Raw genomic sequence first — 27339 nt, 5'->3', positions numbered from 1 at the left:
ACGGATTTACTTCTTGAAGACTTTTATTAAATTAGATCTCTATAAAACATGGCAGAATGCTATCGTTTGCTTTGCTGACATGAAATTTTCATAACGCAAGACTTTAAAAATGGAAACTCCCAAGTTCCATGAGAAGATGTCTTATATGCACTTCATTTGCAAAGTAACAATAGTAATATTCTTAAAATCTCTTGTAATAATACCCACCTGTATGGTTTAGTGACACTGTGCATAAAGGAACATGTTAAACCGCAAACATAACATAACATGATGTTCACAAAATTAGCACTGCAAAAAAGTGAGAGAAAAAATTGCAACACACGATAAAACACAATATTTTAAATACGTGACTGAATATAGCTCCATATTTCTGATTCAAACGGAATGCAACCATTAACTGCTCTATCTCTGCATGTAGAAATAAGCTCTTATCAGATTTGGTACACTATACTCAACACGTTAGGCTCAATGCATCTAAAGAAAGATTTATACATGATCACCTAGAAGTAGAAAAGTGAAACTCTTTACACAACTTCCATAGGCATGTGACTGCTTCTAAGGTAATGCTTTACATTATGTTTATCTTAACTAACATCATTAATTAATTAATGTATTCATTAATATTACCAAACCATAAACTTTAACATTCCTAAACAATACGTAAATAGTTACTAACTAATGTTGGATTGTTAAATAAATACTGCACTGCAATTTTGCACTGTCTGATCTTTATTGTATCTATGACTAAAAATACACACGCTTAAATTAACAATAATTAATCTTCACTATGTTGTTTATTTCTGAATTTTGTCAGTTAACAGCCGCAAATAATTTTGATTCATTCTGGACTTAATTTTACTCACTGATGGGATAAACACTGATTATTGTAGGTGTTGATTATTTAGCTTGTTTGGTTAGATCATTATTCAAATAAATAATAATAACAACAATAATAATAATAATAATAATAATACAAGTGTATGTTATTTTGTTAATGTTATGTATTAATGCTGCTGTTCATGTAAACTAAATGTCAGTTAAGGAAAGCGTAACGTAAAGCAATACTGCTTTTAATGGCAATCACTTTATGTGTTGTCTTATTCAGCAAAAGCAGTGACCAGTAATGTCTATAGTTGTCTCAATGCAAGGACAGCAGAAATGTAATCAAAATACATAACAGACATTTCTTCTGAAATTTGCATAGAATGTCAAATTTATTTTAATGTAAAGTAGCTCTTTTAAACAGTAATACTGTCAACTCTTTTATACACTTTCATGTGAAGCTTCTGTTTCACATCGGTCAGTTTTCATTTAAATTTTTTATTTTTTTGTAACTTTCAATTTTTGACCAAAAGGACATTACCTGACTATGACCTTTTTTCCACAGCAAACACTACAATGTCCTACAGTCAATATAAACCAGAGAAATATGCTTCACTCAAGTCTTTCTCAGAGTAAACCACTTAAGCTTAGGCTAGTGTGTTACATGGGATGTGGTTCAAGTTTTCTAGCTTGATTCTGGACGTGGGTCTGACTGTAGGGAGAGGCCATGCGCTGTAGAGTTTCATATGTTTCATCACTCAAAGAATATGATGGGTTACGAAGCGGAGGTCACATAAAATCTTCAAAGTCTTGTACATAACCTCCATCAAACTCGCCGTAGTCACCAAAGTCATCTTTCATCTTGGCTTTTAAACCACCTCCTGGTAAACCACCTTTCTTTTTCTTCTTTCCTTTATTTTGCTGTTCAAAGAGGGGGGAAAAAACACCACAGAATTAGGCAGCAAACTATAAATATCCTGGGGCCATAACAATTTAAATCTTAAATATTTTGATCAAGATGGTGTGACCGTAGAAGACGTTCTGGCTGTAGATTTGACATCATCCATTACAGAACAAAATGCTATGCTAGCATACATAATATACTGATTCCCATACACATTTTATACATACATACATATATATATATATATATATATATATATATATATATATATATATATATATATATATATATATATATATATATATATATATATATATTTGCCCTTGCACAGCCATTAAGTGTACAGATAAATAAGTAGTCTTACATATAATTTATAATATATGATTATTTATGTGCTTGACAATAAACCAGACACCGTACCTTTTCTTGCTTCTGCTTCTCACTGAGTAACACTGTGAGTGAGTTGTTAATTTTTTTCAAGTCTTCAACTTCCACTATAACAAAATACAAGTTACAGCTGAAACATGTGTAAGAACACTGAGACTAATTGTAAACAAACACATTTGACCAGGGGCTTGTACCATGAAGCTGGTTTAAGTGGCTAGCCAGGTAAGTTTCAGTTCAGTTTGTGCCATCCCTGGGTTTTAGGTACTATGAAATTGGCTCAGCTTTTACCAGTGTTTATCACCATAGTAACTCATGCTCCATGGCAGGTTATGTTCTGGGTAAGAGAACTCAAACCCAACTTGGACCAATCAGCTGTGAGCAAAGTGACATAAGTGATGCAACTAATTCAACTCCACAGCGCAAACTGTAAGAGCACTTTGCAGAGAAACATTTAATTAAATCAATTTACATTTATATTAAATGAAATGACATGAAACATGCCGGGGTTATAAGCTTTCTATCCATTTATTCTCATCGTGAGCCTATAAAAGTAAACTTACGCATTTACACAATCAGAATTGTCAGATGTCCCAGAGCTTTGGCAGCCACATCGGAGTTGCTTTTTTTTGCGGTTAGTGTATGTGTAATTTCCTCATATATCCGCGAAATATTGGCTGTTCGGTGCCGACGTCACACGTTTATGCACACGCGCCACTGTGGACTAATCATAGCTTAAGGATCAAAGCCTGAGTTGACAGAGTATGTTGATAACCAGCGTCAGTGTGCCAATAAAGCCTGATTGGATTGGTTTGGTTTTGTCAACTTGAAACTAATTTCATCACTCTGAGTTTGCTTCATGGTACAGGCCCCAGGACTGACTGTATCACAAAACAGATACTGACATTGTGTGAAAGCCAAACTCACATGAAAGACATAGGTCTCTGAACAGTGACTCTAAAAAGCTGGAATAGTGTATTGACTTCTCGTAGAGACTTATTTTCTCTTTCAGCAACCGCTCAAACTCTGTAAAGTCTTCTTTGGAGGAGGGGCTCATGGCATCTATTCCTGTTACGTTATTCGATACAATGCCTTAAGGGGGAAAACACAAAAATCACAACCTCAAAAGTATGTTAAGCGTGGATGAGAATGTCTCGACATCCTTAGCATAATAACAGATAAAGCGTGCATTTCATATACTGTGGAGATATAAAGACAGCACTCACCAAAAGCATCTTTGGCTAGTTCCAAATCTGAATCCTCCTGAAGTTTCTTCAGTCGAAGTTTTTCTGCTAACTCCTCCTCAGGTGTGTTTTCTGTGCTGTCTTTAGATTCCTCTATCTGCCACAGACATAGATCTCATCAATTAACAACAACAATTTACTAGTGCTCCATTCAGTGTTCCATATTTATTACTAGGGAGTTCATTTCTCAGAACAAGACCATATATCGAGCATCACTCATTGCTTTTAATGCCATAATGAATTCTATTATAAGGGCCTCATTTTAGATCATGACTACCCAAATGCTTCATACATGCAAACCTAAGACTAGGAGCAACTCTTTTTTCTTATGTTCCCTCGGGTTGGGACACGACAGACTGAACTTTGATGATCTGTATTAATAAATTTGAGCCCAGACACAAACACAGACATCAGAAGTCAACCCCCCCCCCAAAAAAAAATAAACAAACGTTATACACTAATCCCTTTTCAATTAGTAAAATTACCAATTTATAAAACTAATGTCTATACGGTTTGATACAAGGACGAATATTTACCTAATGCTTATTCGTACAATAGATTATATTGATCTTTTAAGAAAAAACTGGTATCAAATTTGGAAGGTAACACATGGAGTACAACACCAGGGAAATTATTTACATCTCTTAGAGCCATGGTTTTCAAAGTAGGGTCTGTGATTTAGAAACATTTACTACAGTGCTGGAAAACATACCACAATAATCAAAGTTATTATGTTTATTATTGAGTCATCAGTCTGTGACTTGAATGGGTTTAATCCAAACCAAACATATCAACTTGAATCTTGACAAATATGTAATAAAAAATTTTATGTGAATCAAACATTTAGAAATAAAAAGCACTCAGATTCCAATAAATAGCCCAAGATTTTGTCTACACAAAAAATATATGATCCTAAAATGTGAACAGTTTGAATATGTTCCTAAATATGTTCATAAATGAAACTGTGCTGAGAAATTTGTTGTTTTTATTTGTAATAAAAGGGGTTCTGATTGACAGAATGTTGTTGTTTGTTTTTCTAACACCAAATGCTGTTGCACTCTAGTCAATCCACAATTTCAAATAGTTCCTGCTTTTATATAGTCACTGACTAAATACTGTTCTCATAGGCTTATCTATCTCTACACTGGGAGCCTAATACGTCAACATGAACACTGCGTTCACACCCTTCTAGCTCAGACAGTTTTGTGGTCTGTTCAATAAAGACTACTTCCAATTTGTGTTTGAGTAATAGGATCAAACGGTGTCTAAAGATAAAACGTGTCTGCGTTGAGATAAAACTGCACTCCCTCATGCCATGAGCATCACCAACAACACAGCAGAAAGTTAAATCACAACACTACAAACAATTCACTGGGCATTCTCCTTCTCTACTGTATTCACATGTACACTACAGCACCATTAGTTATTATTAAGACCATGGTAGCTCCTGACCAGTAGTACACGCAGGTGCAATACAGTAAACACATATTTAAGAACGAAAAGATGCACCATGACATGAATTCCTCACCTGCTTTCGAAACTCTTCTTGTTTTTTCTTTTGTAAACTCTCCTTCTCTTTGATTTTATCACTAAGTTTTTTCTTCTCTGATGGCTTTGTCACTGCAACTACGAGATAAAAATGTGTGAGCTGAAGCAAACACTGGATTGCTCAAAGGATGTCAAATTGCACTTTAATTCACCTGTTTTAGTCTCGGTCACCTTTTCTTCTTCCTCCTCTTCATCATCCCAGTTATCCTGAATGAGAAAACAGACAAGCAAATATATCTATATGAGGGCAGTATGGGATGTAAAGAATAAAATATCACGGGACGTGCTGTTATAGGGAAATAAACCATGACAGGGCGATGTGATGTGGAGAATATACCTTTTTCCTTTGAACAGTAACTCTCGAAAGTGTTTTATTTTGCTTCTACCACAGCAATTTACCAACATTACCATTATTTATTTATTCTAGACCACATCAAGTTTTGTTTTCTCCCCCAAGATTTTCTTCCTAGTTTAGACATGGACAATTCTCACTCATCAGGCAGCTCTCCCCTATCACACGATAGCTGCCAACCAGGGAGGCTTTCCCATGCTTCCTCTGAGGCAGGTGAAGCCAGCTGACCACATCTTTTCAAACTGCTGCTTATGCAACGTCAGGGGCAGTGTAACACTCTCCGAGGAAAATGCTATCTTCCCACATACACATGCATTTACTTTTAAGGCATCTGCCCCTTATCCAGAGCATTTTACAGAAGTGCTTTGACGTCTCGATCAATAAATACATCCTGATACTAGTTCACTAGGTCATGGACTAAGAATACCATCAGTCAAAAAACTCTAACTCTGTCGAGGACGTAATATAGTAAGAAATGCACACAGATGTATATAGGTAAATATCGTATTTTAATTTCATGTAACTATTTGACACTTTACCTGGCTGCTACTGTTATAACTGCTATGTCCATGTTTGGTATAAGTTAATCTGTCGAATAGTAAGCAGGTTATATTTACATTTATACCATTTATAAATTATATTGTTACTCTTTCGCACTCTCTTTTGTATCAGACACTTCCACACTAAAACTGTGTACTGGTCGGAGCTACACTGTCAATTACTGTGCCTATTGTCCTGTTTTAGTAGTTACTGAATCTGTCCTTTGTTGTTAGCACACATCCGCACTTGCACTTTATGTAAAAATGTGTAGATCTTATTTAGTTCTGTCTCATCTCATGTGGTTAGTGTGTTGTTTTATGTAGCACCATGGTCCTGGAGGAACATTGTTTCGTGTTACTATGTACGGTACCAGCTGTATATGTTTGAAATAACAATAAAGCCACTTGAACTTGAACAGACAACACAAATTTATTTTTTTAATTCTCGTGCTTATGTAAGTACTTCCACGCATGAGCTCACAGATGCGCATGATTGGCTAGTGTCACTGGGACTCACAGGATAGAGCGTATGCCACCCCTCCTTCCCTGAGAGCATGGCCAATTTTGCTCTCTTGGGCCTTTTGTCCTTTTTTAGTTACACTTATTGTTTGAACTTCTGCAAAACAAGTTATTTCCTGTTATAACTTACGATATAGCCTCTCGTTTTTTAAAATCTCTTTCAAAGTTAATAAGGCAAAAAGTAGTTTGTCATGTTACTGAGAAACAAGAAAGCTCCATGTTCTGATGACTCTCCCATGTCGGGAAGCATAAAGGACCAGCTTTAGAAAGTTGTTAGAAAGTGCTGACACTGGCGGCTCCTTCCATAAAAGGAAACAAAACCGTATCAACAATTACACACAGATTTTAAATCTGCTTATGTGAAGCGTCCGCCATACAAGTCCCTGTGTAAGTTGTTACAATCGTACTGATCATGTGTTAGAATGAGTGCATTAATATAAACCTTTTGGGCTATTGACAGTACTTCTACAACACTGACCAGCTACATTATTGCTCACAGTAACAAACTGCAGGATTAAAATAAAGTCACCCGCTCCTCCCCCTCTTTTTCCATTCTCAATTACATTAACGCTATTTCTGTAAATGACTGCAGCAACACTGCTTGCTTAACACTTCATTACACATCAAGAAAAGTTTCCGGATCAGATTTTTGGGGGGATTAACTTACATGAGACACTAACAACAGCAGATTAAATCACTTATGTACATTCAACTCCAGGGTCTGTCATGTTTGGGTTTTTTTTAACAAATAAATGGAGCTATGGGTCAATGAAGACATTTTTAGCACTTCTGGAAATATACTATATGGCCAAAGGTTTGTGGATACCTGACCATCATAACCATAATCACCTCCACTTTTCTGAGAAGGCTTTCCCCTGGATTTTGGAGTGTGGCTGTGGGGATTTGTGTTCATTCAGCTACAACAGCATTAGTGAGTTGAAATGTACAGCGAGGATGCCTGGGGTGCACAATCAGATCATCCTGAAGGTGTTCAGTGGGGTTGAGGTCAGAGCTCTGTTCAGGACAATCAAGTTCTTCCAGACTAACCTAGTTAACCAGTGGACATGGCTTTGTGCACAGGTGCACTGTTATGCTAGAATGTGTTTGGGTCCTTTAGCCCCAGTGAAGGGACATCTTAGAGCTACAGCATACAAAGACATTCTAGACAATTGTATGCTTTCAACTTTTGGGGTTAGAACCAAAATATGAGTGTGATGGTCAGGTGTCCACATACTTTTGGTCATATAGTGTATGTTTGATGACTTATGCCAGAAAGCAGGCTCATACATTTCAAGATCCTTACACTATGATGTACTGTTCTTCTGTTCATGTTACAGTGAATAATATGATTAAGAGTACATGTATGCTTTCTCATTCAGTCGTGCTGCTCTGATCCCTGTCCCAGTGAGTCACTACTACACGCTTCTCCCAGCATCCCTCCTCGCCAACATCATTTACATTAGCTAGCACTGCTAACGATGGGGAAAACAAAGCGCCTAATCGGCTACTCCGGCTTGCTAGCTGGTCTGAAGACCCGATCGACACGTTATGGTTGCTTTAGGAACGGTCAGTCTCGATAAAGGCAAAGAAAACCGGCAATGTGTGCAGAAAAGATCAGCAGGCATTCAGAAGGCTAAGTTACTAACTTTGACATCTTCATCCTCATCCTCGCCCTCCCACTTGTCATGTCCTGGCGCCTTCTTGATGGGCTCTTCTGGCTCAAAACTCTCGGCATCTGGGGCGGAAGGAGAAAGCGTTTCATTAGAAGAGACAGCGACACGCTGTTACACAGACTGCACATTTCTTCTGAATAGCGAGTGTGTGAATAAACAGCAAACGCGCTGTATATTTCTCACCCCAAGAATCGGCGTCCGCCATTTCGGAAGGACCACTGATGTGCAGTGTAGTGAATAGCCCACAACAGAGCTACTTCCGCCGGGAAACTGGAGACATATTTCAAAAGAAAAGTTCATACTGTTCCCGTCACTGCTGCTAATATTATTACTACTACTACTACTGCTACTACCACTACCACCACCACTACTACTACTACTACTACTACTACTACCACCACCACTACTACTACTACTACTACTACTACTACTACTAATAATAATAATAATACCACCACTATTGCTAATATTACTACTGCTACTGCTACTTCTACTACTACTACTACTACTACTACTACTACTAATAATAATAATACCACCACTACTGCTAATATTACTACAACTACTACTACTACTACTAATAATAATAATAATAATAATAATAATAATACCACCACTACTGCTAATATTACTGCTACTACTACTACTACTACTACTACTAATAATAATAATAATACCACCACTACTGCTAATATTACAGCTACTACTACTACTACTACTACTACTACTAATAATAATAATAATAATAATAATAATACCACCACTACTGCTAATATTACTACTATTATAGTAAATTTACCATTTACTACTACTACAACCCCAATTCCAAAAAAGTTGGGAAGCTGTGTAAAATGTAAACAACTGTAAATAATTCAATGATTTGAAAATCTCATAAACCCATATGTTATTCACAATAAAACATGGAAAACATGTCAAATGTTTCAACTGAGGAAATTTTAAGGAAAAAAATACGGTAATTTTGAATTTGATGGCCGCAACACGTCCCAAACAAGTTGGTACGCGGCAACAAAAGGCTGGAAAAGTAAGTGTTAAAAATGCAATAATATTATCTGGATATTATAGAGTTTTTTTTAATACCTGAATTTTTTTTAAATGCAGTGAAAATTTAATCTACACTGTTATATCAGAGATTTTCAATCTTGTGCACAAGCTCTTTGCAGGTTTTCATTTAACCAAGCAGGAGCCACGTCTGATTTCCACTTATTTAAACAATTCATCTTGGACTTCAAACAGTTATTAACTGTGGCTAGAATTTGGCTAGAATAAAGACTTACGACCGCAAAGATGACTATTGTGTTTTTCTGTTAATGAAGAGAATTCCTTACAGAGAATTAGTTAAAGATCAAACCAATAGACCAAGTATCACTGTCACAGTGCAAGAAAACATTAAATAATGATTTTGTTTTCACTTCTGCTGTTTACTCATGTAATGTGGCGTGATGTGGCCTGTTGTGAAGCAGGGATAGTGTTAAAACCTCAAAGTTGATTATTTTCCTTTAAACAGTGTGTTCCAAAATGTTTTATTCCTCTTATACCACAGCAATTTGCCAGCACTAACAATTTTTATTTATTTATTCAAGATCAAGTTAAACGTTTTGTCCTTTTATAGTTACATTTAATGTTGGAGGACTTCCGCGAAACAAGTTTGTTCTTCTGATCACTTACATTAACTGTTATGCTCACCCACTCAGATACATTTACACTGACAGTGAGGTACTTCATATAGCTTAGTGTTCTGCAGGTCTCCATTAATACCAAGAACTTGTCAGCCGGCCAGCACTTATACCCACTCTTGTATAAGATATAAGTTATTATATTGTTATACAGAGGGGCAGGGTGGTTTATTGGTTAGCATGTTTACGTCTCACCTCCGGGCTGGGGCTTTGTATCCCTCCTCTGCTCTATGTGCGTGGAGTATGCATGTTCTCTCTGTGCTTCAGGGGTTTCCTCCGGGTACTCCGGTTTCCTTCCCCAGTCCAAAGACATGCACTGTAGGCTGATTGGCATTTCCGAATTGTCTGTAGTGTGTGTGTGTGTGTGTGTGTGTGTGTGTGTGTGTGTGTGTGTGATTGTGCCCTGCAATAGGTTGGCACGCCATCCAGGGTGTCCCCCGCTTTGTACCCCGACTTCCCTGGGATAAACCCTATGTAGGATAAGCGGGATATCCTTATACAGTATATATAATATATAAGTGCTATAATTTTTGCTAAAGAGATTGCACAATGCATAAGTGATTAGGGCGGTAAGATGACTTTTATTTTGATCTATAATACCTTTCAGTACTGCTCGTGGTTTAAATGCTGCTGGCTTTGTCCAGTTTTCTGACAATTGCTGCGGTTACCATTGAAACGGGATGGCTACTGGAATTCTGCTTATTTAATGCAGTAAAAGGTAAAGTGAACGCAACATGATTTTAATTGAATTTAATGCACGTTTTGAACCACCACAAAAAACAACAACAATAAGTTGGCTTGCATGTGTAAAGGCATCCGTTTTTGTGGGTTTTTTTTTTTTTGGTCTCTGCATCTTTAAGACTCTAATGCTCTGTCCCGGGATGCTGAGTGTGTGTGTGTGTGTGTGTGTGTGTGTGTGTGTGTGTGTGTGTGTGTCTTATACCTTTCCCCTTATCCACGCTTTAAGCTTGTAGATGTATAAAACAATAACCTCCCAGCGCCCAAGCCTGTTCACCTGAATCCTCTGGTAAGCTCTGTGTGAAAAGTGTGTGTGAAAATGCGTACAATGTATATCTGTGGTGTTTTCATTAGTCATGTTTTCTGTGAGTGGCTGCAATCCTTGGACACAATTACGTGGGGAGACAAGACAACTGCACCAAAACAGAAGTGTATTATGTCTGCAGTGTGGGATGTTATGTCTGTGCTTGATGTCTGTAATGACGCATCTCGAAGGTTTGTGGGCGCGTGGATAGAAATGACAGCCTGTGAGTGTAATCTTACATTTCTCTCTGACTGTGACATATGAAATGCTGATTACAGCAAATAGTTAAGTAAATATCTAAATGTGCATCTTACACTGCCTGACTGCCCATCTTCAAACCTGCAAAGTGCAATTCTGAATGCAATGCTTCTCTCTCTCTCTCTCTCTCTCTCTCTCTCTCTCTCTCTCTCTCTCTCTCTCTCACTCTCTCTCTCTTTCTCTCACTCTCTCTCTACCCATCTCTCTCTGTCTCTTTCTCTCTCTCACTCTCTGTATCTATCTATCTATCTGTCTCTCTTTCTCTCACTCTCTTTCTATCTATCTATGTCTCTTTCTCTCTCACACACACTCTCTATCTGTCTGTCTCTTTCTCTCTCACACAATCTCTCTCTCTCTCTCTCTCTCTCTCTCTCTCTCTCTCTCTCTCTCTGTTTCTCTTTCTCTCTCTCACTGTCTCTCACTCTCTATCTATCTCTGTCTCTCTCACTATCTCTCTCTCTATCTATCTATCTATCTATCTATGACTCTCTCTTTCTATCTATGTCTCTCTTTCTTTCTCTCACAATCTCTCACTCTATCTATCTATGTCTCTCTTTCTCTCACTCTCTATATATCTCTCTATTGCTCTCTCAGTCTCTCTCTCTCTATCTATCTATCTATCTATCTATGTATCTATCTATCTCTGTCTCTTTCTCTCACTCTCCCTCTTCCCATCTCTCTCTGTCTCTTTCTCTCTCTCACTCTCCGTATCTATCTATCTCTATGTCTCTCTTTCTCTCACTCTCTTTCTATCTATCTATCTATCTATCTATCTATCTATCTATCTATGTCTCTTTCTCTCACACACTCTCTCTATCTGGCTGTCTCTTTCTCTCTCACACAATCTCTCTCTCTCTCTCTATCTCTCTCTCTATCTATATATCTCTGTTTCTCTTTCTCTCACTGTCTCTCACTCTCTTTCTATCTATCTGTCTCTCTCACTATCTCTCTCTATCTATCTATCTATCTATCTATCTATATGACTCTCTCTCTCTCTATCTATGTCTGTCTCTTTCTTTCTCTCACAATCTCTCTCACTCTATCTATGTCTCTCTTTCTCTCACTCTATATATCTCTCTATTGCTCTCTCTCAATCTCTCTCACTCTATATATCTATTTATCTATTGCTCTCTCTCTCAATCTCTCTCTTTCTATCTATCTATGTATCTATCTGTCTCTTTCTCTCACTCTCTCTCTCACTCTCTTTCTACCCATCTCTCTCTGTCTCTTTCTCTCTCTCTCTCTTTCTATCTATCTATCTCTGTCTCTCACTATCTCTCTCTCTATCTATCTATATGACTCTCTTTCTCTCTCTCTTTCTATCTATGTCTGTCTCTTTCTTTCTCACAATCTCTCTCACTCTCTATCTATCTCTGTCTCTCTTTCTCTCACTCTCTATATATCTATCTCTCTATTGCTCTCTCAATCTCTCTTTCTATCTATCTATCTATGTCTGTCTCTTTCTTTCTCTCACAGTCTCTCTCACTATCTCTTGATCTATCTATCTCTATGTCTCTCTATATATCTATCTCTCTATCGCTCTCTCTCTCTCTCTCTCTTTCTGTGTATGTGTGTGTGTGTGTGTGTGTGTGTGTGTGTGTGTGTGTGTGTGTGTGTGTGTTTTAATCTCCCACTGCTGTTACTGTCTGGCCCGAACCAGACAGTACACTTAAGATCTGGTTTTATTTCATTCATATGACTCATCAAAAACACAGTCAAACTGTCCTGCAAAAGATGCAAAGCAATGACATTTCGATGAGACAGCAACTCCTAATTGAGCTGTGGTCTAATACTCTTACCTCTGTTATAGAAGACTTTTTTTGCTGTGTGAAGGAGAGCTTTTATTACTATCACAATGAATATCTTTAAACTTACAGTATGAAGGGATTTTGTATGAAACAGCAAGTGCTAGCAAAGACTGAAAAGAATAAATGGCTGTTGTTTTAGGACTTTCAATCTGGGCAAACAAGCCCACCCTTTATACTGTATGTCTCAGTTATTCTTATAAATAATTTCAAGATATTTATGAACTTCCAAGTAGCCTAATATTGTTGTAACTTTTTTTATAACCCTTTGGTTTCTCTGATTTAATAAAGTTCTTTAATATTCACTCTCTGTTTTTACTTTCCCCTATTTATATTTGTTGTCCTCTTAATACTACTGTTTCCTGCTCTAAAGGAATTATGCCATGCAGCATGTAGGTGAAGAGGATGTGTACCTCCAACAAACTAAAAACTACACTACATGGCCAAAAGGGTGGCTGTGGCTCAGGGGGTAGCGCGGGTTGTCCACTAATCGTAGGGTTGGCAATTTGATTCCTGGCCCACATGGCTCCACATGCGAAGTGTCCTTGGGCAAGACACTGAACCTGATGGCAAGCTAAAGGAATTATGCCGATGGCAAGCTAGAGCCTTGCATGGCAGCTCTGCTACTGTTTGTGTGTGTGTTTGAATGGATGAATGAGAACCAGTGTAAAGCGCTTTCTTGAAGGTTAAAAAAAGGTTTTAAAAAAGGTGCTTTATAAGTGCAGACCATTTACCAAAAGTACACCTTTTGGTAAATGGTGTCAGGTGGTAGTGGTGTAAATGACCTTTTGGACACCTGAGCATCACACCCATACGTGGTTCTTCCCCAAACTGTTGCCACAAAGTTTGAAGCACACAATTGTATAGGATGTCTTTGTATGCTATATATGCTATAGCATTACATTCTCCCTTCACTGGAACTAAGAGGCCCAAATCTCTTCCAGCATGACAGTGCCCCTATGCACAAAGTAAGCTCCATGAAGACATGGTTTGCAAAGGCTGTTATGGAAGAACTTAAGTGTCCCGAATAGAGCACTGACGGCAACTCCACTGAACACATTTAGGATGAACTGGAACGCTAATCTCACAAAATCAGTGCCCAACCTTTCTAATAATTTTGTGGCTGAATGAGTACAAATCCACAAAGCCACACTCCAAAATCTCATGGAAAGCCTTCCCAGAAGAGTGGAGATTATAACAGTACAATGGGACTAAATCTGGAATGGAACGTTCAAAAAGCACATATGCATGTGATCGGTTAGGTGTCCACATACTTGTAGCCATGTAAAGCTTTCTGCAGTGACACTTTATTGACCCATGTGGGAAAATAATGTCTCTCACGAGAAAAGAGGAATTACTGCAGTCTACATCAGCATGTAGCCTAAACATTCACACTGAGACATGGTGCTTAATTATGATGACCTTCCTCCTGAAGCTGTGTGGGTTCGATTTTAGTTTGGATCAAGATCGTGCAGCAGATATTGTTGCTGCTTCACAGCTACAGGTTCCCCAGATTGAGCCTGAGCTCCAGTTACTCTCTATACTGTATAGGATTTTCACATGTTCTCCTCCATTAGGTTTCCTTCACGTTCTCTGGTTTCCTCCCAGCTCCCAAAAACATGCCAATAGTTAGATTGGTGACTATAAATTGATCCTAGGTTTGAATGACAGTGTGAATGTGTGCGTGCATGATTCGCTTCAGTGACATTACATCCAGGATGCTCTGGATTCACTGCGACTCTGACCAGGAGAAAGTGGTTAACAGATGATAAATGAATGAAGAACTGTCCTTCTATTGATAGTAAACCATTTAGGAAAAAGACTCAACTTAATTAAGAAAATAAGTAATCAGTAGTGGATAACAGAAGAATGTTTCTAGTTCCCCTGGTCAGCCACCAGTAGAGCTTTTTCAACCACATGACCCAAGACCAACTGGAGACATTATATCTTGCAGTTGGCTTGGGAACATGTGGGAATCCCCCAGGATGAGCTGGATTCTGTGACTAGGGGTTAAAAATCTAAACTAACCTATTCAGCCTGCTGCCATGACCCACACCAAGAAAAGTGGAAGGAAAATGAATGAATGAATGATTTAACTATTCTACAGTGACATGTCAGTTACTGGGTGTCCATTACTGTACTGTTTTATGCTCTGTTTTACAGCACCATAGGAATCCCACTTGTGTGGGCTTACTGAAGCCAGTTATGGCTCTCAGACAAAGCCATGTTTCCAGGGCAGTGCCTGATCATCCACAATGCATCTCGTCTTTACCAGAGCAGACAGCTAAACACTCCAGAGACAGAGTGGATCCTGAAGAACCTCATAGCAGTAACACAGAAAGCCAGTCAAGCACACCCGTTCCAGCCAGCTTCTGTCCCACTGATGGCTCTGTCTCAGGGGAGGATTTTGACCGTGGAGATAGCCCTAGTCATCATGACAGCATGGAAGAAGACTCACTGTCTGAATATGATAATGTGAGATCAGAGGAGGAAGAAGAACAGGACTATGAGGATGATGAGGAACTGCATACCGATGCAGATGGGATGACTTACTATGTTCACTGTTGCCCTGAAGATGAGAGCTATTTGGAAGGAATGGACTGTCATGAGGGTGCTGAAAGCATTTATAAACCAGGTACCTCCAGAGAACCAGATGCTGGTGGAAATCCTAAAGATGCCTGGGAATTCTCTGAGGGGTTTTATGAAGTACTCCAGCAAGGTACAGAGGAGCTGGTCCACAAATGTCCTGAGCCTATTACTGAGTCTACTTTCATTCAGGCTCCCATGGCTGAGGATGAAGATGATGAAGAAGATGCAGAGGAAGTAGAAGAAGATGATGATGATGATGATGATGATGATAATGATGATGATGCTGTGGAGGAAGATGAAACATATTTTGCTTACGAACGAGGGAAGGCAGGAGGAAGTCAGGATGGAATTATCTGCAAAGGGCAATGTGATTTACCAGAGGGCAGTAAAAACCCTCATCAGGGATCAAATTACAGTAAAGGAATGATTAGAGGAGAAGAGGATTTAAGTAAAGATTACGGAGTGGATAAAAATATCCCAGAGAAGTGTAAGGGTGATGCCCAGAAATCATTTATTGGTCACAGAGAAGGCAGTAAAAAGAGCAATGCTGAAGTTAAAGCTGATTATTCAGGAAACTGTGAAGTGGGCAGGGCAGATAAAAACCCAAAGCAAGGGTCTATATTCAGAGGGCAGCCAATTTGTAAGGAGGACAGAGGCAGTAGAAACTGCAGACTTAATGGTATAACCAAACCTGAAGGACCTGAGAATAGAGTAGATTTTAAAAAGAGACATTCATACAGAGATCATGGAAGAGAAAAAAGAGAAGACAGGCGTTCTCATGTGGGGAATGACAGTCCTGAAGGCAGTATAGGCAGGGGACAGGGGTGTCCTCATAGCTATAGAGCAAAGACCGAGAGGGATAGGGAACAATCAGTGGACACAGGCGAGGGTGTGGATCAGATTGTAAATGAAGTTAGAACAAAAAAGAAAGTAGGACCTCAGAGCACTGGGACAGACAGGGGTATATCTGAGAAGTCATGTGATGAGAGAAGGTTTCCAGAAAGTTCACAAGTATCAGTGCTTAGACCACACAGGGATGAAAGCAGATCCAGTGCCCCCAACACACCCAAGCAGCCTCTCAACCCTGGCCAGAAAGACCTAGCCAGACCTACTCAAGAAGACTGCCTGAAATCCAATCAGGCCCAGGTAACAGTTCAATTCAGTTAATAACACTTGCATGCATGGTTGCACAGGGTATTCAAATATATTTGGAGTGTAGAGCACCTTATTTAATTTAAGTTTATGTTCAGAAGACTGCTAGAGATTTAAAAGGCATAATTTAAAGTTTCACACAATCCTTAGGTAACTCACAGCAGCCCACAGCACTGCACAGTAAATCCACAATCTGAAACTGACACAGCTGCTAGCAACCATAACCTCCCTCAGGTAAGAAACTAACAACACACAGGGGCTTCCTTTACAGCTGTTTCAGAAATGGCTCCATGCCAAAAAATTGGGAAGCTGTGTGAAACTGCAGCCTAACAGATTTCCTTTGCTTTACAGCAAGGAAAGAGAAATCACTCTTTCCCAAGCTTTGTGGATGGTAAGCATCTTTCACTCTTCGATGAAAGCTGAAGTGCTATATGTCCAAAACATATTAAGTAACTAAGTCATGTATTGTGATTATGTAAATTAAATAATAGATAGATAGAATAAAGGCCCCTCCGAAACTATTGGAACGGCAAGGCCAATTCATTTGTTTGTACTACACACCAAAGACATTTGTGTTTGAGATCAAAACATGGATATGAGATGAGCATTTTGGATTTAAGATTTTATTGTCATAGAAACTTTTGTACATCTAGATGTGTTCAACAACAGAAAACATAGAACCTTATGTATCAGACCACCTTATTTTTAGGTGACCAAAAGAATTGGAAGAGATAAGTCTCTGAGTAAATTAAAATAAATAACACTTAATATTTGGTTGCATATCCCTTGCTTGCAATAACTTCATCCAGCCTGTGACTCACTGACATCACCAAATTGTTGGTTTCTTCTTTTGTGATGCTTTCCCAGGCTTTTACTGCAGCCTCTTTCAGATGTTGTTTGTTCCAGGAGGTTTCTCCCTTCAGTCCATGATCAACTGGGTTAAGGTCTGGTGATTGACTTGGCCAGTCTAAGGCCTTCCACTTTCCCCCGTGTCCTTTGTTGAGTTGTCAGTGTGTTTTGGATCATTGTCTTGCTGCATGATAAATTTCCTCCTAATTAATTTGGATGCATTTCTCTATAAATTGGCAGACAAAATGTTACTGTAAACTTCTGAATTCATTCTGAGCTACATCATGAGCTACTGTACATCATCAATAAAGATTAGTTAGCCCGTTCCAGAAGTAGCCATGCAAACCCAAGCCATGACACTACCTCCACCATGTTTCACTGATGAGCTTGTATGTGTTGGATCATGAGTAGATCCTTTCTTTCTCCACACTTTGGCCTTTTTAAATCTTGGTTCCAGAACTTTTGTGGCTCATCTCTGTATTTCTTTCCGAATTCCAATCTGACTTTCTGATTCTTACTGCTGATGAGTGGTTTGCATCTTGTAATGGCCTTGTATCTTGTAATTTGCATCTTGTAATTGTAAATACAGAGGTATGGCCTCTGTATTTCTGCTCTCAAAGTCTTCTTCGAACTGTGGATTGTGATATCTTCACAATGTGAAAACTTCCTTGTGAAGTTTGTTGATGTCACTAACTGTTTTTGGGTTTTTCATCACAGCTGTCACAGTGTTTCTGTCATCAACTGTTGTTGTTTTAATTGGCCGACCCATCTGTTGCTCAGTACACCAGTGCTTTCTTTATTTTTCAGGACATTCAATTGTTGTATTGGCTATGCCTATTGTTTGTACAATGCTCTGATTGATTTCCCCTCTTTTGATAGCTTCAAAATGGCTTGTTTTTCTCCCATAGAGAGCGCTTTGATCTTCATGTTGGCTTATCCTTCACAGGTGAAACTGAGGGCTAAAACCAAGAGTAGACGTTCAGAGTTGTTTATAGTTTGAACAATCAATCTAACAGGACACACCTGTGTAACAAGAAACACCTGTCAGTCACATATTCCATTCTTTTTGCCTGCCTACAGATTGGGTGGTCGGGTACAAAATCTGTTATGAGTTATGTTGTTTAACACATCTACAAATAAAAACTGCAATTCTAAACTCTCTTCTCATATTCATCCTTTGATCTCAAACCCAAGTGTCATCAGTCTACAGCAAAAACAAATGAATTGGCCTTGCTGCTCGAATAGTTTCATAGGGGGTTGTAGATTTACTTAATTGATCGCCAAGGGGAAATTTGGGTCAATATCTAATTTTTAATTACAAAGAATTTCAAGAAAACAAAATGTTTTTGTAAGTTTGGAATTAGCTTTTAAATGTCCATTCATATATTTTTTCTTATGGCAAAAACTATTACTGAGGTATTTATGTCTCTTATGCAGTCCCAGGCCCATGTGAACCAGAGGACCTCATCGACGGGATCATCTTCGCTGCCAACTACCTCGGGTCCACTCAACTTCTCTCAGACAGAAACCCATCCAAGAGTGTGCGCATGATGCAAGCTCAGGAAGCTGTGGACAGAGTAAAGGTAGAGACATAATATATTTTAATAAAGCTTTAGAATCTTTAGATCCATATCTGGTGACTTTTTTCCGTTAAGCTTGAAAATAAACATTATATATCACAATCCACTTATGGCTGTTAGGTTGGATGTTGTTGATGGCTATGAAAAATGTATACTCTGGCCACAAGATGTAGCCATAACTCTGCTGTGTGTTTTAGTGTGTGGAAAGTGAGAGCCAGGGCCCAATTGAGGTTGACCTCTTCATTTCAACAAAGGATATAAAAGTGCTAAATGCTGACACACAGGTTGGCAAGGTTCTAATTTACATTTATATTATTTATATTATTTATAATATATTATTAAGAATCATTGTTTCCATTTTCATTAAGGCAATAACAGTCAACCAGACTCTAAACAAAGTGAAGATATGAATTTTAATGCTTAACTCTTCAGTATATGTGTGGCAGAATGGGGAAACCTTTCACATAGTGAAATTTGGACATTTTCAACTATAGATAGCTCTGACTGTAAGAAACTATCCTATGCTGAATTGTGTTTCTCTTTTTGCATGGATCTCAATCATAAGTAAAGTTCTAGCATTTTAAAGGCTGGTTATCCCAAAAAATCAAAAGCGGGAACATTCCATTTAAAAATCCTATCCTGACTGCAGAGACAGGAGCAACATGTTGCCAGCTTGTATCTGATCAGATTAAGATCAGATTACAAACAGATTAAGCGTGTGTTGATTTTGTTATGGCATGTAACTATCCAAAAATGGTATCAATGTGTGACATTCATTACATGAAGAACGCGCACTTAGCTAGCAAGGTTTTAGATATCTTTAGAAAGACTGACTGTTTTTGCAGCCACATTTGTTAAATTGGCTCCTTACCCAAGATGGAATTTAAAGGAAGATAGCCTAGGCAGGATTTAAAAGTAGTTTTGGATGTTTGCCAAAATTCAGCCACATCGACACCTGATAGACTTTCCTAGACCACCATACACATACAACCAAGGTAGTGAAGCAATACATAAAATGAATTCCTATATTCTTTAGCAGTTTTTGTGTTTGTGTGTGTGTGTGTGTGTGTGTGTGTGTGTGTTTTTAAAGCATGTTGGCTGATATTGTATCTCTTCTGATTCAGGAGACAATGATAGACAATGCTCTTCGGACCATCTCCTACATTGCAGACATTGGGAGCGTGGTAGTCTTGATGGCTCGCAGACGAGTGTCTCAGTCTGCTGCACTCGACTGTAATGAAACCAGCCTGAACTCTGCAGAGAGCAGGAAGCAGTACCGAATGATCTGTTACGTCTTTGAGTCTGAGGATGTAAGTCAAGACTGTACCCTGATTGCAACTGATACTATCATATTGCTTGTATAAGAGATAAGGTACAAATAGTTTCAGGTGGTTTTTTTTTTCTGGAATAGATGCTTAATTATAATTTATGCTTATCTAGGTCTACTGCCTAAACACAAGCATCAAAACATTATAGTATATTTTCTAAGGGCAGATGAATGGCCTCATGCTATCTGGTCACAAATCAGATTAAAAACGTCAATTCTAGACCTTGTTTTATCACTTTATGTAATTATCACTAATCCATATAATTTCCATGTGCCTGATTGTAGACTGTCTCAATGAAGCAGGGGCAATGCCCTGAAAAGTGTATGATTATGCAATTGCTCACGACTTCACTTTCATTCCCTGATTTGACTTGACTGAGCAGGCCATCTCACTCAAGTGTTCTCCTCTCTTCTGAGCCTTTACTCTCCCCTGTCCATCTTCAGGCCCAGCTCATTGCACAGTCCATTGGTCAGGCGTTTAGCATGGCTTACCAAGAATTTCTGAGAGCAAACGGGATCAACCCTAAGGACCTCAGCCAGAAAGACTACAGTGATATCCTCAATTCACAAGAGATGTACAACGATGATCTCATCCACTTTTCAAACTCTGAGAACTGTAAAGAGGTATGGGGAGTCTTGGAGTATCAAAGCTACTCAGACAGCATTCTGTACTAAATAACAGTTAGTGTGGAGTATTTTGTTCCCTCCTCTCCCTGTTGGCCCTGACCTGTCCTTTTTCTTTTGGTAGCTGCACCTGGAGAAGCAGAAAGGGGAGATTCTTGGGGTTGTGATAGTAGAATCTGGCTGGGGGTCTATCCTGCCCACAGTTATCCTGGCTTGCATGTTGAACAGTGGGCCAGCTGCTCGTTCAGGGAAGCTCAACGTGGGTGATCAGATCATGGCTGTCAATGACACAAGTCTGGTGGGCTTGCCCTTAGCTACTTGCCAGGGCATCATCAAGGTTTTTATGCATTTTTATAAATTCATGTTGTTCTCAGTTGTGCTCCTTAAATTTGTATTTAGATCCTCAAAGAACTTGGTATAAAACATACTTCCCCTATAACAAGTTCTGTAAATCGTGTATTTTAAATTTCTTTATTTGCTGTATCAAGTCAAAGCCGATTTGCATCCGATTTGTAAATCGTACATTTTATATTTCTTTAGTTGCTGTATCAAGTCAAAGCCGATTTGCATATTAATCTCACTTGCTCTTAATTCAGAAAAGTTTGTGTACTTTAATAATAAAAAAAATAAAAAAACCTGAACTCATAAATTTATATAGTGAAGGGTTACACAGCATTACAAGTTAAGTTGAGATCCGTTGTCTGCAAAAGCCATAGCGTAGCATAATTTTCATGCTCATCAATGCACTGTGGATGGGGGCTGAGTCATTCAGGAAGAGAACACTCCCATCAGGATAGAAATGATACACCACTGGATAAAGATGATCAGGCAGAATAAGTTTGTACTGTTTTGCAGTGAACCTTAACTCTAAGGGACACAAACTATACCAGTAAAATGCCCTCCACAGCATAACAGAGCCACCATTTCTTCTTTTAATTTGTCTCAGTTTATAGTTCTATTTAGCTACTTCCACTTCCACAACTGAGCAGTATGTTGATACAGTATTTTGGTTCACTTAAGCATATTATTTCTGTACTTATTATAATATTTCTGTATATTTTCCACTGTTTATGATGGTGCTTAAAGTTCTGATAACCTGTTTGTGTGTGTGTGTGTGTGTGTGTGTGTGTGTGTGTGTGTGTGTGTGTGTGTGTGTGTGTGTGTTTATATTTATATTTATGTTTATTCCAGGGCTTGAAGAATCAGTTACAGGTAAAGCTGAGTGTAGTAAGCTGTCCTCCTGTGACCACGGTGCTAATAAAGAGACCAGATCTGCAGTACCCTTTAGGCTTCAGTGTACAGAATGGCATAGTGAGTCCACTTTAATTGGGGGATATAAGAGATTGAGAAGAGCATGGTGCGTTGCATGCACAACTATGTTGACTAAGATTACCAGAAGTACATTCTGTTATATTTACTGGTATGAATGAACTGTCTTTCCAGATCTGTAGCCTGATGCGAGGTGGAATAGCAGAACGTGGAGGAGTGCGTGTGGGTCATAGAATAATTGAGATTAATGGACAGAGTGTAGTTGCCATGGCACATGAGAAAATTGTCCATGCCCTATCGGTGTCTGTCGGAGAGGTCAGTATGTTCTTTATGATTTAAACTGAAGCTGTATTTTTTTATTATGTTGCATTACTTGAGACTCAGAATGCTTTATCTCTTATTGACAGATTCATATGAAAACTATGCCAGCCGTGATGTTCAGACTGCTAACTGGACAGGAAACCCCGATGTACATCTAATGGCAATGCTTGTGCTCCGGAAGCTCTGTGATGCTCTGCCCTGCCTATGTAACTCAAAATTTTCCATACACTTACAAAAAATCTGGAATAAGGATTTCTTTGGCTTGTTCCTGTGGAGGAACTTCTAAAGATTTTACGTAGAACCCTACAACAGAGCGGTTCCCTACCCTTCCAAGTAGAAAACAAAAAAAAATCTCCCAATAACCTTTTTTCCCCTTATAAGTATAGTTTTAATCCCTTCTGTGAACACAGCATCCTTGTTGTGCACTCTTGTTGTAATATATTAGTTTACTAATTCTACATCAGTACATACAATAATGAAACTGACATCAGGCCTAATCCTTATTTGATCATGCTCTTCAGCGCAATTACACTGTGTATGCTTTGTCATAAAAAGAGAAGTAAGAGCAAGCTATTTTTGATTCTCATGTTGGGGACAAGGTCTTTGTTGGAGTGTTTGAGAAGGTGTTTAAGCCTAACACTGACATAAAGTACAAGACTCTCAGATTAAATTTGGTTTCCAGGCCTCAACCGGTCCAAGGTAGTTGAATGAATCTTCTGAATGATACTCTCCTCCTCTTGTTTTTAACTTGGGGAAATACAATGCACGATTTTGTTCCATGCAGGTGAGCTGTAGCTTATAGAATGTCAACTCACCTCTGTTATAACTAGTACAAATACAGCTCTGGTCATATGAAATCTACCCTGACAGTTGTAGTTCCCCTGCTTGCTCTGCCTTGCATGATTTTTTTTATATGTATTAATATTGGGATTTATTTTTATTGCTGTACATAGTAGACTTGTTTATCAGCTGACTTGTACTTACTAAGACTAGATATCTATGCAGATTCATCAGCTAAACTGGGCATAATGCTATTCTTGCTCATATTTATCCATTAATGTTTCATTCATTTCATAAGACTTCAGTCATTTGGGGACGATTGCCTGACTTCCAAAAATAGAAATATTTCACATTCTGATTAGAATATATTGTAACACCCATGATATAACACAATGGGCTGATTTAAATTGCATTATTGTATACTGTATTTGAATCTGTGCCTTTGACCCTCCACCTCAAAAAAGCCCAAAATACCTGTAGTTTTTGGCTACCATGATGCTGGTTGGTTAATTTGATCATGCAAAAAGAGAGAGAAGAATTTAACTACTGCTACATGCTGTGTTTAATTGGCCTTGGAAGGGCCTGTAAATTTTAGTTAAAGCATTTTGTCTCCATTGGGAGGCCATTAGATAGAAAGTGGGGAAATGTGCAATTCTGCAGGCTGATTGACTTGAGCAGAATAAATGGTAAAACGCCTTAATTTGTTTTCATATCTAACAACACAAGTATGGTAGTTTTCTATATATAAATGAATTCATTCACCAATAATGTAATAAGTAGTATTTAAAAAAAAAAAAAAACCCTATATCTATGTGGATGCGAGCGTTTTAATATGGAGGAAACAAGCAACTAATTGAAAACAGACATCATCCTGTGACACTAATACCAAACAAATAAAGATGTTCACTGGTGACAGTGATGCACATTGCAGAGTGAATTATCTCACCACTTGTGTTAAAAAATATATATATATTATTCTATGAACTGCATCTAAAGAATACAGTGCATATATAAGATAGTTTTACTCCCTGGAGTTTCCTATGCCAGCAACCTATGCCAGATGACTGTACTAGAAAACATACAAGTAGGTATGTATGGGAACTGGCATTTGGGAATAAGGGGAACTGGCATTATCATACAACATAAGAGTACATTTGTTTTATGCATTATTAATTTGATTACTCTGTAAACAATGTTTTTCATATATCTTTATTTTTCTCAACTCAAACATATGTATATACATATTTACACATATACGTACGTGAAGGTACAACAGAAAAAAAAATGTTTACATTTGTATTTACAGCAGCCCACAGCACAAAAAAAAGCTTAATTTTGTAGGATTTTCAAGTATAGGAAATGATGGCCATGTTGACTTCAGTTGGTTTCTCAAAGCTTCTGCGGAAACAAGTAAAGTACATCATTTTATTAATTACTATTAAGATGTTGAGTTTTATTAATGTCAGGAATCATCTGAAGGTTTATATAAGTTGCAATGCTTGTTCGATAAGGGTATTGAGACTTACAGTTAAAGTGGAGATCTGCTGTGGTTCTTGGTTCGTTGTTTTTACAGTCACGCCTTCTAAACTTACTCCTTCTAGGAAGCTGGTGTTGATGTAGCCCTCTGATATTGAGTGCATGTCGTTATCGTCATCCTCATCCACCCCGACACTGAAAGCTTCCCTCATCTTCTCTGGGATCAGGCAGTCCAGCAGAATAACTACAATACCAATCACTGCTGACAATAAACCTGTAAACCAGAATAGTGTGTTATTCACAAGAGATCTGCTTTTCTCAGTTGTGATTTACAATATCTTTTGTGTCATTAATGTTTCATGTATAGTCTACAACACTCAATATACCAGAGAGACATGTTAAAGTGTTAAATCACTATGCATATATGTATACGTGAAGTATAAGTATACGTACCAGTAGCTATAGCTAACCAGAAGGAATGGCTATATTCAGGTTCAAAGGATTCTGTGCCTATAGAGAAGCTGCACTGTGGGATGTTGTATATTGTGGAAAAGGAGGCCAAGGAGAAGAAGATAAAAGCCGCCGTAGCAAGCATCATGAAGCCGGCGTACAGGATGACGGGCATTGAGAAGAGGATGTTGGCCACCATCCAGCAGCAAAAAGCCGTCCTGTGGGAAAGAGTGAGAGAGACACCAATCTTTACTGTACCTGTTTGCATTTGTTGAATAGGCCTTGTTTCTTCACTCTAAAGACGGTGTCAGTGATCACTGAGACTTACCACAAGGTGGCCGAGGCGTATCTGCCTGAGTATTGGTACTGATAGATGAGACTGCAGGGGCTGTCGAGGGTGAACTTCTCAGCAATGTACAGGATGGGGTTAGGAAGACCTTTTTCCAGGGCATCAGAATAATCATCCTCTGTGACACCAGTCCATGTGAACATTTCATTGTAGTCTATGGTCTCGTTGAACTGTACTACAGGATCTCCTACAGAGACAGAAATAAACATCAAATATATATGCAGCCTCTTCTGACCTGAGCTAACTTAAATCATTTGCGTAAGCTTGTACAAAATATGTACATGATTCTTCTTTACTACACATCTAATTTCATTTATCACAATATATTTACGAAAAAAGCAAAAGCTGTAGTTTCTGGTTGACTGACCTCTGAGCGTGATGTTAATTCCATACAGGCCTACATGTAGCCCCACCTCAGCATTCACCACAAAATTACTGAAGGATTTGTAAGTCGTGTTGGCCTTCAAGCTTCCTTCAGCCCAGTCACAGGTGAAGTTTAGAGCTGTTATATAAAGTTATGATGTCAGAAGCATATCATTTCCAGCTTAATGCATAATGAATGTGTTTAACATTGGGATGTAGTCACTAGTTTCCAGGTTATATCATATGACAGTAAAGTTAATCATAGGACTTGATCAAGTCAGTTTCCTTAGTGCTAAGGTGAACAAGATAGTAACTGAATAGTTGTTAAGGGTGTGTTTTAACAGTTAGGTTAAAAAGTACTCACCAACTATAACCACTCCTATGAATAAACTAATGATGATCCTGAATGTCCAAAGTATCCGCTGGAAAAAAAAAGAGTTTTAATGTTAACATGCAATTAATTATATATATGATATATACAATTTTTTAAATCATTTATTATTGACAAGAAAAAAAACTGTGGTCTCCTAAAAGCACAAGTATCCTCTCAGTCAGTGAGGTGTTCTTTGTTCATGGGCTCTTGTATTTGAGTGCCCTTACCGATCGGCCACGTATCCCAGGCACAATGAGGAGCAAGGTGACGAGCAGCGTCAGGAAAACCAGGATGACAGCGAGCAGGCTGCCGCTGAATATGAACGAGGTTCTTTGTAGCGGGTAGAATGGGTAAATGTCATCGTAGAAAGTCATCTTCCCTCCAAATCCGTGCGCTAAAGCTGAAAGCACACCGCGCCACAGTGAGGACAGGAGCTCAGTTACCGGTAGATACTCAGATAAGAGCCTGCTTTAACTGGAGCATCTCTGATTTAATACTGCCTTCATTACACACATATCCTCTGAAGCTTCTTGCATAGCCTATTTGTGCGGGTTTTTTTTTTTTTTTAATTACTATTATATAGCATATTATTCAGGGGAAAAAATGTGCAAAATCAGTCCCATTATTATGCTAATTAATGATGTAGGCCTAATTCTATGATTTGATCCGGTTTCTCCTCGAATTTGCGTTCATGTGATACACATTTTAAAAAAAAATTTAAAAAAAAAAAAAAAAAAAAAAAAAAACGAGAAAAGTGCTATTAAATGTAATCGTTGTGGCTTACCTGTAAGCACAAGAAACAACGCAAAGTGTGCACAAAACGTGCAAGATAGTCGCAGTCCAGAGGGAATTGTGTTTCCACGGCGTTGAGCATCTTTTATATCCTCACACCTCCTGGGGTTCGCTTTAATTTGCATAGATAGTATGTTGAGGAATGGAGGTGTCAACCTGAACGACCATCCCTTCTCTGATAAGCCTGGCACTGGGTTTCAGCGGCACATACTCTCCAGTTGTGTCCACACACTCCCTGCGCTTTGGGTTTTTTTTTTTTTG

At 38.4% G+C, this 27339-nt stretch overlaps 3 protein-coding genes across 4 annotated transcripts; 1 reads left to right on the top strand and 2 right to left on the bottom strand.

Annotated features, from left to right (window-relative positions):
* Positions 1-5: 5 nt before the first annotated feature.
* Positions 6-8237, bottom strand: eif3ja (eukaryotic translation initiation factor 3, subunit Ja). Its single transcript, XM_017485545.3, has 8 exons — positions 8169-8237; positions 7959-8047; positions 5055-5109; positions 4883-4980; positions 3337-3451; positions 3038-3202; positions 2147-2220; positions 6-1743 (listed from the first exon to the last, which is right to left on the bottom strand). Exons 1-8 carry the CDS (start codon positions 8188-8190, stop codon positions 1612-1614), a joined length of 750 nt encoding a protein of 249 aa, XP_017341034.1. The 5' UTR covers positions 8191-8237; the 3' UTR covers positions 6-1611.
* Positions 8238-10286: 2049 nt separating this feature from the next.
* On the top strand, positions 10287-24674 carry apba2a (amyloid beta (A4) precursor protein-binding, family A, member 2a). 2 transcript variants are annotated; one of them, XM_017485542.3, is made up of 13 exons: positions 10323-10397; positions 10647-10706; positions 14948-16519; positions 16676-16759; positions 16877-16916; positions 18812-18957; positions 19152-19238; positions 20079-20264; positions 20726-20905; positions 21030-21242; positions 22097-22216; positions 22349-22489; positions 22582-24674. In XM_017485542.3, the coding sequence occupies exons 3-13, from the start codon at positions 14990-14992 to the stop codon at positions 22651-22653; spliced, it is 2799 nt and encodes a 932-aa protein (XP_017341031.1). In that variant the 5' UTR covers positions 10323-10397; positions 10647-10706; positions 14948-14989; the 3' UTR covers positions 22654-24674. The 2 variants fall into 2 exon arrangements, with proteins under 2 accessions (XP_017341030.1, XP_017341031.1); XM_017485541.3 differs by lacking the exon at positions 10647-10706 and having other exon boundaries at positions 10287-10397.
* duox2 (dual oxidase 2) lies at positions 24469-27299 on the bottom strand. The gene is made up of 8 exons (XM_017485553.3): positions 27071-27299; positions 26514-26686; positions 26278-26335; positions 25918-26052; positions 25530-25737; positions 25205-25419; positions 24802-25025; positions 24469-24673 (listed from the first exon to the last, which is right to left on the bottom strand). The coding sequence occupies exons 1-8, from the start codon at positions 27201-27203 to the stop codon at positions 24665-24667; spliced, it is 1155 nt and encodes a 384-aa protein (XP_017341042.1). The 5' UTR covers positions 27204-27299; the 3' UTR covers positions 24469-24664.
* Between the last annotated feature and the right edge of the window lie 40 nt (positions 27300-27339).

This window comes from Ictalurus punctatus, chromosome 14 (assembly GCF_001660625.3).
Source record: "Ictalurus punctatus breed USDA103 chromosome 14, Coco_2.0, whole genome shotgun sequence".
Lineage (NCBI taxonomy): Eukaryota > Metazoa > Chordata > Actinopteri > Siluriformes > Ictaluridae > Ictalurus > Ictalurus punctatus.
Note: the sequence above shows the minus strand (reverse complement) of the source record. Positions and strands in the feature narration are given on the sequence as shown.

Bases quoted from the DNA above. Each gene is read 5' to 3' on its own strand.
- eif3ja (XM_017485545.3), bottom strand. From the start codon at position 8,190: ATGGCGGACGCCGATTCTTGGG. The intron at 8,048-8,168 runs GTGAGAAATATA...CTTCCGCCCCAG, and splicing joins GGCGGACGCCGATTCTTGGG to ATGCCGAGAGTTTTGAGCCA. The intron at 5,110-7,958 runs GTTAGTAACTTA...TTTCTCATTCAG, and splicing joins ATGAGGATGAAGATGTCAAA to GATAACTGGGATGATGAAGA.
- apba2a (XM_017485541.3), top strand. From the start codon at position 14,990: ATGGCTCTCAGACAAAGCCATGTTTCCAGGGCAGTGCCTGATCATCCA. The intron at 16,917-18,811 runs GTAAGCATCTTT...TCTCTTATGCAG, and splicing joins TTTCCCAAGCTTTGTGGATG to TCCCAGGCCCATGTGAACCA. The intron at 22,217-22,348 runs GTGAGTCCACTT...CTGTCTTTCCAG, and splicing joins TCAGTGTACAGAATGGCATA to ATCTGTAGCCTGATGCGAGG.
- duox2 (XM_017485553.3), bottom strand. From the start codon at position 27,203: ATGCAAATTAAAGCGAACCCCAGGAGGTGTGAGGATATAAAAGATGCT. The intron at 26,336-26,513 runs GTAAGGGCACTC...TTTTTTTTCCAG, and splicing joins CTGGGATACGTGGCCGATCG to CGGATACTTTGGACATTCAG. The intron at 26,053-26,277 runs GTGAGTACTTTT...TTTATATAACAG, and splicing joins CATAGGAGTGGTTATAGTTG to CTCTAAACTTCACCTGTGAC.